At 44.5% G+C, this 11,243-nt stretch overlaps 1 protein-coding gene across 9 annotated transcripts in view; it reads right to left on the bottom strand.

Moving 5' to 3' along the window:
• Nucleotides 1–1,511: 1,511 nt before the first annotated feature.
• LOC110495438 (tensin) overlaps nt 1,512–11,243 on the bottom strand; it is a 225,381-nt gene continuing 215,649 nt past the window's right edge. For all 9 annotated transcript variants that reach the window (XM_036951922.1, XM_036951925.1, XM_036951926.1 and 6 more), the window contains 12 exons: nt 8,593–8,682; nt 8,327–8,356; nt 7,628–7,700; nt 6,896–7,512; nt 6,467–6,682; nt 6,224–6,319; nt 5,988–6,137; nt 5,707–5,739; nt 5,027–5,195; nt 4,773–4,841; nt 4,618–4,647; nt 1,512–4,454 (listed from right to left, as the gene is read on the bottom strand). In XM_036951922.1, the coding sequence (XP_036807817.1) occupies nt 4,325–4,454; nt 4,618–4,647; nt 4,773–4,841; nt 5,027–5,195; nt 5,707–5,739; nt 5,988–6,137; nt 6,224–6,319; nt 6,467–6,682; nt 6,896–7,512; nt 7,628–7,700; nt 8,327–8,356; nt 8,593–8,682 (1,703 nt within the window). In that variant the 3' untranslated portion in view covers nt 1,512–4,324. The remainder of the gene's footprint in view (nt 4,455–4,617; nt 4,648–4,772; nt 4,842–5,026; nt 5,196–5,706; nt 5,740–5,987; nt 6,138–6,223; nt 6,320–6,466; nt 6,683–6,895; nt 7,513–7,627; nt 7,701–8,326; nt 8,357–8,592; nt 8,683–11,243) is intronic.

The following is an 11,243-nucleotide window of genomic DNA, read 5'->3' as shown; positions in this document are numbered from 1 at the left end:
GATTCTTGGGGAAACGCTGCTTTAACGTGTCTCATACACACCCATAATCTCTCTAACACCTAATGAGCAGCCGCAACATGTTCTGATGGTGTTTGAGTTTGTCAGTTGAACGCAGTTGTTTAACCTCAACATAGCATGTGGTGAAGAACATGCTTAAAGCTGGCAAGAGTGTTGATGACTGACAGCGAGGAAAAATATATTTTCTAGGAAAAAGACTCAGTGGTTTGCCATCGCAATGATCTTAATTTATAACAGAAATTGTTAGATAACAGAGTAAATTGTAAAACACTAAATCAATATAAGCCAAAATACTTAGGGGATACCTCCTAAAATATTTGATTTGCATAGGCTGTACTAGCTATTTGAACTATATACACAGTCAGAAACTGTTAATAACCTGTTCAATAAATGCATGCAGGAAAGTAGCCTACTCTGTTGTGAAGGACAGATACTGCCACAGAGTGGCTATAATATGTAACCACAGGCAAACTTTTCACACAGTAAGCCTGGTTCTGACCAATCAGTTCTTTAGACCAAATCCTAACCTGAAACTGAAATGTGTAAGTAAAATTTTGGGATAAATCTCCCACTGACACCAAGACATGATTAATGCAAGTCAGAATAGTGTGGTGGACAGATCTCAAGTGAGGATTGGTCTCTGTGTTTATAAGAATGCCTAGATCAGTGTTTCCCAACTCCGGTCCTCCAGTTCCCCCAACAGCACAACTTTTTGTTGTAGACCCGGACAAAAACACCTGGTTCAACTTGTCAAGGGCTTGATGATTAGTTGACAAGTAGATTCAGGTGTGCTTGTTCAGGGCCTCAACAACAATCTGTACTGTTGGGAGTCCTGTTGGGAGTCCTGGAGTTGGCAAACACTGATCTAGGGCGCGTTCATACATTCACTCTGGCTATCTACTCAGAATTTCAGAGCACTCTTGTCTGAATTTGCCAAAGCGCAGAATATTAATTTACGAACGCTCAACACCTGTTGAATATGGCCGGTGTCAGTAACATCAACTAAAAAGCTTAATTCAATTGTTGCCAGCAGCACAGTTACAGTCACCAACGCTCTGGGTAACTTGAGAACAGCCTAACCAGCTTTGGTAGGGTGAGTAAAACGGTCAGAGTGCGGTGTTCTCTAATTTATGCCTGGAAGTAGCTAGCATGCTACTTCCAGTGAGTGCTTGACTGCCATTGTGTGGTCAGAGCGCTCTCGGATCAACGCTACTCCTCGGCCAGAGCGTCCAGTGTGCGCTCTAAACACTCCGAGAGCGAAACACTCAGAATTTATGAATGGACAATCTGACAACGCTCTGTATTTACGAACGCTCAGAGCGTCTCTGGCACTCCAGAGTGAATTTATGAAAGCACACGTAGAGAGTCATAGCCACAAAGATCATACAATTCAAAACATAACGCTATGGTCATAAGCGATGTGTTACCATAGAGACACAGTTAAGATGACTACACACAATGAGTGAGAAAATGAACGCTCAAACAACCGCATGTTTTACTGTAACGGATTTGTATTGCTTTAATGTTTTTTTTTCTCCTCAGGAACAGGTAAGCCATGACAGTATAATGCAAATGAAGAAAAAAACACAAGACCCCTCTGTACATCCTTAGTAGTACATTCACACACTCTATAAGTCCCGTCTGTACACTGAACTCCTCCACACACCTCCACACAAAAATACATTCCATTTCCATTGGTTAACACTGACTGACAGCCGCGGGGTCATGTAGCTTGAAATGTTAAAAATAAAAAATAAAAACATACCAGCAAATAAAGAATAAATAAGGAGAATAAATAAATCATGTTACTTGTGAGAGGGCCACAGAGGGCCACAGTTTGGACATCGGGGTGACTACAGCTAGACGTAGTAGCTCAAATAAAAGAGATTTGAAGAATTGTAGACAACATTTTGCCTTCAACACTGATATTCACAGGAAATTATATAAAGTAATTGTTTGCATCTCTGCATCTGTTGTATGGTTGTGGTATTCCATTGGTAAGTGCTTGGTATTTCTAAACGGGTTAACAATAGTCTCAACTCCATTCAGTTGCAATGAAGAGGATGAGAGAGAGAATAGAGAAGTTAATATATAATGGTGGTGTTAGTGGTATGTGGGTCTGCATATTTACTGGCAACAGAAGGAACATTTATGAATTCATTTGGCTTAGCATCACAATTTCCTTGGAAAAAAGCCAAACATGTAGACACCATAGAAGTTATGTGTTTGAATCTTTGGCAAATCATAATGTCGGTATGATGGGTTGCTCATTGTTGTTTACATATTGCATTTAAGGTCGACTTCTAAATTAAATGTCCTCATGCTTCCCTTATAAAAACGTATTCTTTTTTTAAGAACATTTCATCTTTTCATAATATGGTAAATCCATATTCAAGAGCTGACCCTAAAACTGGCAACAACATCTGCCAGGTAACTGATATTATTCGCTGTATTATGGCAGCGTTTAAGACAAACTTGAACATTATGTTGGTCTACCACCCGGATGGTTTTGTCCATGCATTTTTCCTGTAAAAATCATATGCTTTCATCCCATACATGCCTAACCTCAATCTCTGAGAACGCGAAGAAGAAGAAACGTGACGAGCTGGAACAAACATACATGTACTGAGTAATGTACACCATATATATCCAAAAGCCTTTCAAAATCTCCCGACTTTGAAATCATTAGCCAAAATAAGTAGTTTTTTTCTCAATCCTTAAGGTAATCTTCTTTATGTAGACTGTACAATATATGTATATATGAGTTATCATGGAGGAACAAAGCAACAAAAATAAATATTTTTTTTTAGCTATGTCACCTTTCAAAGTAGTATATCTATATACATTTGATATCAATATCATTTTTCCTTAGCTTATGGAAGATGGGTGAGTGGTGTGTGTTTGAGAAGCAGGCATTTACACACAGTTTACAGACATTTACACACAACCTCTACGTTTGTCTAAAGGTATGTAGATGCGATCTGGTGAGAGGATAAATTCCCTTTTGGTTAAAAATGAAAGACGACCTTGCTTGATACAGTGAAACTCTGCTGCAAGTTGGATCAAGAAAATAAAAAAAATATCGCATCTCACCATCGAGTAACTACTTCAACAAAAGGCTGTCTACATGTTCTTTTTTCTTTTTAGGACTCTTTAGTAGAGTCCAAAAATGGTTTATAATATCATGCAGTCTCTAACAAGGCAAACAACCTCTGTTTTCTTGTCTTAGGGTTAAAGTCTTCATAGAACACAGCGTAGAATGGCTGTTTTGGTGATGTTGAACGTAGCTTAGAGGGAGGGGGGTGCAGTTGGACTAAAACATGCAGGACAGTGCCTAGGGCCCAGGGCTCGGACCAGTCCCTTGCGTTTGTTTCCAGTGTGTTGATTAGCAGTGTCTGTGAGCAGCCAACAGGTGAGGATCAGTCTGAGTCAAGCAGGATTGAGTTCAAACGTGGATAATCGGCACCAGCGTGTGGACAGGAGAAGTGACAGCAGTAGATTTACCAGCTACCTTTCCACAGGCCAGAGTAATCCATCTCCCACATCTGAAATCAATCAGTGCGCTCCAGGATCGACTGGTCAAGTCTGGACCTAACATAAGCAATGTGTTTTATGAGAAGGTTGATCTGCTCTGTGAAGTTGAGAACAGTTTATTTTTCTCGCTGTTGAGCCCTTTACAACATACAACAGGCCTGGGAAATGTCCACTCGAGGGTTCACAAATGACTTTAGTGGACCAAGCTTAAAGATCGAGCTAACATGCAAAATGTCTTCTTAAATATTCTTTAGTAAGAAGCCACTGAGGCAAACTATTTTTCTGAAGACAGAATCAAGCAGAAAGCATTCTTTCTGTTTTTGTCTGTTTCATTTCAATCAACAGTCCCATTGTAAAAAAGAAAAACAGAAAACCTACAACGCCTTAAACTGACCATCTAATAATGACATACTTGTTCTGAGTGCTACCTTTGGTAAATCAATCCGAAAACCTGATAAATGTCAGTGTCCTTTTCTCCCACTGATACTTAGTTTAGCACACAGCTTCTCCACTTGGACTTCCACAGTTACCCTGTTGACGAAACCTTCTTCCTCCACCAGCTCGAGACACATTATCACTGTCACCACTCCAGCCACAACTTCCTCTGGCGCCATCTTGGATTACCTCCAAGTCCTTCAGACATAAAATCTCGCAGAATAAAACAAAGAGAACATATCTCAACAAAAAGAACAGAAGAAAATAATGAAACACAATCCAAAATTAAGAAAATAAATGGAAGAACAAAAAAATGACTGCCGGGGGTTCGTTGGTTTCATCGCCTCATGACTTTAGAGACGAAGTTGACGATGGCTGAAGCAGGCTGGTCGGGGTCCAACTCGGCAAACAGGTGGCTGACATTGTCCGTTGTGCTTCCTTGTTTACGTGCCACGAAACCAAACAGTCTGAAGTTTAAAGAGAAATAAAAGCCTGGTTTGAATATGTAGGAGATGGTTCATGATTTGATGTAGTTATTTATAGGCCTATGTGGACCATGGGACTTATTTGTCCCATCTAGTTAATGACCTATTCTATGTATAATAGAGTGATTTGAGTTGTGAGACCTACTTTGCCGTTCCACCTCCTTCCTTGCTCCACCTGTGAAGACGAGATGTGACAAATACATTTTGGAGGAACAATCAACAAATCTTCCCTATGTAGGCTACATTTGCACTATTTTCACTACTTTAGCACAGCAGAAAGATCTGGTCTCAAACACTTACTTCCTGTCCTGGGGGTCAATGTCACAGTAGGTGACAGTGTTGATTGGGTAGTGCCTTCGGAAGAAGACCCTAGGGCAGGAGAAAACTCAGAGTTAGTGTTGTAAATCTCAGAGTTTGTCACCAAGCTAGCTCAATACAAGTAAAACAGTTTGACATGCTAGTATATCAGTCAGAATCAATGATTGAATACCGGCAGATTTCTATGGATCTGACTGTGGGTGTAGGGTGCTCTTGTTTCCATGGTTACTACTCACTTCCTCTGGCTATCCGTGAGGGTGATGCCCTGCGACGACACTTTGAAGTGGACGGTTGTGGCCGCGGGCAACGGGTTGACGGCCACCATTTCGCTGATTGCTTTGGCGACGGCCTGAGGTCCGGTCAGAGACTCCATGTCCACAGAGCTGATGTAAAGAACATTGCATGCTGAGGGAGAACAACAAAAAAAATGGTGCATAATCAGTCATTGTACAAAATGAAGCAGTGAAGGAGTTCAACTACCAACAATTAGTGCAATCATTTGAACATGTTGTGGATAAGTGTTGAGAAACAGATCGAGGCAACAGCTGGCTGTATATTAGTGGCTCCATATCTTTCCTTTCTTCTCCGATCAGAATGCTCACTCCATGCATTTGTCGGTAGGTAGTGCCATGCTATCTCTACCAATGAGAAAAGAACACACATCCAATCCAGAAGACAATGTTTCAAACCTCACAACAGCTGCCCTGCATAAGACCTAAAGAACAGCGTTTTAGAAACACACTTCACTCGTTTGAGTGACAACCATGACAAGCAAAGATGTGACTAAGGCAGGCATGGTAGTGAGAGGGAAGCTTCTGTGGTGACCATGCAGAGCTGAAATATCAGATCGGGGAGTGTGGGGACAAGGGGGTTAATAATGCCAAAATATAACCCAAAAACATAGTGCAGTATTTACCATGGGCCTCCTCGGGGACTTGTTGCTGTGCTACTGCAACATAACAGGGTATCCGAGCATGAGAGGAGAAACAAAACCACTGTAGTACATGAAAACTATGTATTTGTGTAACTGCATAGTAATTACATAGGTACTACAGTGGTAAAAGTAAAACAGAATTTGGCCGATTATTATTTGTTTGTTGTTATATGTATCTACTGTTGTAATAGAAGGCTTGGAATGGATTGATGATCAACTGAAAGAGAATGGGCTGAATAATGCAGGGTGCAGTTTGTCCTCACCTGCTCCTTGTTTCACCAGCTCGGCCACTGTGTCAGTGGGAGTGTCCAGCTCCAGGGCCTCCTCATTGGGATCTTTGCTGGGGATCATCAGCTTGCAGGGCAGGGCCAGAGGAGTCATCGAGTGTTGGTACACCAGGGCAGAGAGACATCCTGCACACACATGATTAGCAAGTGTACTTACTTGCTGGAGGGCTAATGAATGAGTTCTCTGTTGAATATGCATGTTTGGAACTCACCAAAGTAGGGTTCGTTGGGACAGCCCTTCAGACGAACGCCTTTGGGGCTCGTCTCAATCAGGAAGTGCCTCACCAACTCACTTGTGATGTCACCAACTGCCAAAAAACAAAACAGTAAACACATCCTTTAATCAAAGGTCTCTGATCAAAGGTCCATTTTTGCACTTTCACTCCTAATGATTAAGGTTGGGATTAGGGTGCTCTGATCCTAGACCTGTGACTAAGATTAAAGATCTACTGTACCTTTCTTGTTGGCCTGGGCGGTGGGAGGTGGGCAGGCCACCTTCATGGCCAGGCCGTAGGCCCCTCTGAAAGAGTGGCTGTCCCTGATGACGAAGGCCCCTGGCTCCCTGTCTCTCAGCAGACTGATGGCCTGCTCTCTGGAGATGTCTGGCTTGTACCAGAACTTAGACGTGTCCTGGACAAACTTCACGTTCAGCCTGATGTCTGGACTCTGGTCTGTAGAAGTAGTGACAATGGTCAAAGCAATGAAATAGGGATGATTCTGAGACTTTCATCCATCAAAATAAGCACTGATTGACTGTACAGTTTCTGCTGTGCATGATTGAGTATGACCGCTCACTTGGCTAGATCTGAATAGATTGAATAGTTATAAAGAACATGGCAGAGACTAGGGCTAGATGCTATTTAGGACAGGACCTCCTCTCTCACCGTAGATGGAGAATTTGGAGAGGTCGGGTAGGGTGTGAGAGGTGGACACACTGGGCGTGCTGCCTCCACTGGGTAAGGTGGGTATGGTGGTCTTCCCATCCAGAGTCCCATACGACAGCCCCACATTGGACCTCTCTCCACTGGGCATCCGCCTCTTCTCTGGAAGCATCGGCTGGGGCGACACTGGGAAGGAGGGCGTGGGTGGTGCCCCCTGTCTGTCATCGGGTGTAGTGTGGCCACCGGCCATCGGGTGGCGCCCCATCATAGGGCTAGAAGGGACGGCGGCGGTTCTGGAGCCTCTTGAGGGGATCACAGGGCTGCCAGGGACTTGCACCCTGTTTCCATTGGGCGGTGTGGGGTGACGAGCCAGACCCGGGCTGGCCTGGTTGGCCAGGCGGCGCTGGAGGGCGGGGCTTGGTGGGGTGTTGGTGGCCACCGTGCGGTGGAGTGTGTTGGGACTTCCGGGGACGGTGTGGAGGGGGCCCACGACGCTGACCTGGGATCCCTCAGGGGAGTGGGGGCTGTAGGACGGAACGGGGGTGTGCTGGGTACTCTCCAAGGGGTGGGAGGGGAAGCCGGAGTCAGCCTGGAGCCGAATGGAGGAAGTCATCCTCATGCTGCAGAGAGAGAGAAACACTGAGCTGTAACCTAGGACTATCTTTATTCCTCTTATTTCAAGAGTTTCCCCTGAGTTATACAAACTCTGTGCCCCAGGAACAGTACAGTACTCACCCGTCTGGGCTGTGGATGGGACTACTGGAAGATATAGGATCATTTAGGGGGTGTCCACCATAACCACGGCCGTCTGTAGTGAAAACACACACACATATATTATTATTACACTGTTATTGGCAGGCTAAACAGGGAGTGAAAGGGATGCTGTTATGAGGGGGACCGACAGAAACCTGGCGAGGTCATTCCCAAAACAGTACAAAAAGAAAAGAAACATCCTGAGGGAGACTCAAAGTGGGATTAACACAGATGCAAAGTTGAGAGGTGAAGGCATTAAACAGGCCCACTCAACAGGCTAACAACCAAATATAGATTTGATACCTAACCTACTGTAACCTTACCTCACACCTTAACAAATTCATTACTTTAACCTGAACTTTTTCTTCACGTTTCAGAAACTTCTGGGCTGGCCAAAATAATTGGGACGCATTGGGCAGCCAATGAAATTCGAGAAGAGGCAGGACTTAACCACTGATAGCCAATCAAAACAGAATATTTGCAGTTGCAGCCTGTATAGTGGGACTGTGTTATTCCTCTAGAAGCAAACAACAGAAGGTAGAGCAAAACCGAGACGCCATAACAAGATCCTCCTGTCAAAACGAGGGGTTTTCAAACATGGCCGAACACAAAGGATTATGGGTACTCTGTGTGACGGGGATGAGAGGTTGGTGCCACATATTGCCATAGAAACACCCTTACCTTGCTCCTCGTCGCTGACAGATTCACAGTCTGACAGAACAGAAAGAATAAGTAGAAGAAGAAAACAGTCAGTGATTGAGGGAGAGGTCAGAAAAAGAGGAGGAGGAAACCGTTGAAAGAGAAGCAAGAGACCAACGTTTGCAGGTGTGTAGAAGCAATTGGGGGACTAAGAAAACCTAGATGGGAAAAGGTTGCGTGTGTGTTTGCGTTCTGACCTGATCCACAATGGAGTGTGTGTGTGTGTGTGTGTGTGTGTGTGTTCTGACCTGATCCACCATGGAGAATGTTTGCTGGGTGGTGGGGCTTCAGTCCTAAAGCAGAGAGAGGGGTTTTGGCCAAGCCTGGAGGAGAACGGGCTAGAGAGAGAGAGAGAAACAGAGGGAGAGAGCGAGAGAAACAGAGCGAGAGAGCGAGCGAGAGAAACAGAGCGAGAGAGAGAGCGAGAGAAACAGAGCGAGAGAGAGAGCGAGAGAAACAGAGCGAGAGAAACACAGAGAGAGAAACAGAGCGAGAGAGAGAGAGCGAGAGAAACAGAGCGAGAGAGAGAGCGAGAGAAACAGAGCGAGAGAGAGAGCGAGAGAAACAGAGCGAGAGAGAGAGCGAGAGAAACAGCGAGAGAGAGAGCGAGAGAAACAGAGAGAGAGAGAAAAACAGAGAGAGAGAAAAACAGAGAGAGAGATAGAGAGAGAAAAAGGGCGAGAGCGAGAAAGAGATAGATAGAAAGTGCAATAGAGGGAGAAAGAAAGAGAGAGCAAGAAAGAGATAGATAATGAGAGAAAGAGACCAAACCAAACTGTGAGTGTTTAGGCTACAGAAGATCTGAGCTGATTCATACAGAATACATAGTGTCAGATCCAAACAAGCAACAAACTACAACAACAGGACAACCAGGATGGTGAATGGAGACACAGTACAACGTGCCCTGGCTATGCAAGAGTTGGGACTTGGCATGCAGAAAGCAAACCAACACAGAACAGTTCACTGAGGGACTGGTGAGACGGAGAGGGAACCAATGGCATCCTGAACAGTACATCTAGTAACTACATAGTAGTACTGTATATCCAAGGAGACAGACACAATGACTACATGCCAGGATTGGGGTCCAATCCATTTTTTCCGTTCAGTTTTCCAGTGGTGGAAAAGAGTTTGGCAGGGTTGGCGTGGTGGACTGGACACAGTAATCTGAAGATTCCATCAGTTTTCCAGTGGTGGAAAAGAGTTTGGCAGGGTTGGCGTGGTGGACTGGACACAGTAATCTGAAGATTCCATCAGTTTTCCAGTGGTGGAAAAGAGTTTGGCAGGGTTGGCGTGGTGGACTGGACACAGTAATCTGAAGATTCCATCAGTTTTCCAGTGGTAGAAAAGAGTTTGGCAGGGTTGGCGTGGTGGACTGGACACAGTAATCTGAAGATTCCATCAGTTTTCCAGTGGTAGAAAAGAGTTTGGCAGGGTTGGCGTGGTGGACTGGACACAGTAATCTGAAGATTCCATCAGTTTTCCAGTGGTAGAAAAGAGTTTGGCAGGGTTGGCGTGGTGGACTGGACACAGTAATCTGAAGATTCCATCAGTTTTCCAGTGGTAGAAAAGAGTTTGGCAGGGTTGGCGTGGTGGACTGGACACAGTAATCTGAAGATTCCATCAGTTTTCCAGTGGTAGAAAAGAGTTTGGCAGGGTTGGCGTGGTGGACTGGACACAGTAATCTGAAGATTCCATCAGTTTTCCAGTGGTAGAAAAGAGTTTGGCAGGGTTGGCGTGGTGGACTGGACACAGTAATCTGAAGATTCCATCAGTTTTCCAGTGGTAGAAAAGAGTTTGGCAGGGTTGGCGTGGTGGACTGGACACAGTAATCTGAAGATTCCATCAGTTTTCCAGTGGTAGAAAAGAGTTTGGCAGGGTTGGCGTGGTGGACTGGACACAGTAATCTGAAGATTCCATCAGTTTTCCAGTGGTAGAAAAGAGTTTGGCAGGGTTGGCGTGGTGGACTGGACACAGTAATCTGAAGATTCCATCAGTTTTCCAGTGGTAGAAAAGAGTTTGGCAGGGTTGGCGTGGTGGACTGGACACAGTAATCTGAAAATTCCATGCATCTTCCACTTACCAAAGAATCCCACATCAATTCTTTGTCTGTCTGTTTCAAAGATAGTGCCTCCAGAGAGGGCAGGCAGGGGCCAGAGCAGGGGTAGTGGGGCAGGGTAAAGGGGGTAGATGGAGGGGGGTATCTGGGGGCCCAAAGCGGGTCCTTACTTCAACTACAGTGTGGCGGTGACCACTGCAGGAATAGGGAGCCCTAACCCTGCTAGGTCCCAAATAAGTCCAAAAGCAGTCTGTCTATTGAAATGATCGTGTGTCAAGCAGATAGATAGATACAGTATTTATCTCTATGGTATCTCTACGGTGCCAAGAAGCAATCTACTGTCTAACCTGACATGATTTATAGGTCATAGGTTAAGTGTTGAAACTACAATACATTATTATCTTCTATCTATTCCTGTGTGGCTCAGTTGATAGAGCATGTAACTTGCCAGGGTTGTGGGTTTGACTCCCACAGAGGGACCGTATGAAAAAGTTAAATTATGTATGCATTCACTACTGTAAGTCGCTCTGGATAAGTGTGCCTGCTAAATGATTCAAATGTCATTTTTCAGTTTTATTCCCAGTCTCTCTCATCATTTCTTTCACAGAGGGAATTAGTATTAGTTTACACTGAATCATCTCTACAAGAGAAAGAAAGGTGTTATTGAATTCATTTAGGAAACCCACCACCACCGATTAGTCCCAATCAAAACACCAACAATTGAAGATTACAGTAACAGCAGTGACTTTCTCTGGCCCTGTCCAAATAATGTCAGAACGCATCGTTCCTCCCTTATAAGAAGGCAGTAAAGAAGGATGCATCTTAAAAGCATTGGAACTGGGC

The sequence above is a fragment of the Oncorhynchus mykiss genome, chromosome 18, assembly GCF_013265735.2.
Source record: "Oncorhynchus mykiss isolate Arlee chromosome 18, USDA_OmykA_1.1, whole genome shotgun sequence".
NCBI classification, from domain to species: Eukaryota; Metazoa; Chordata; class Actinopteri; order Salmoniformes; family Salmonidae; genus Oncorhynchus; species Oncorhynchus mykiss.
This window is presented reverse-complemented; position numbering and strand designations above follow the sequence as displayed.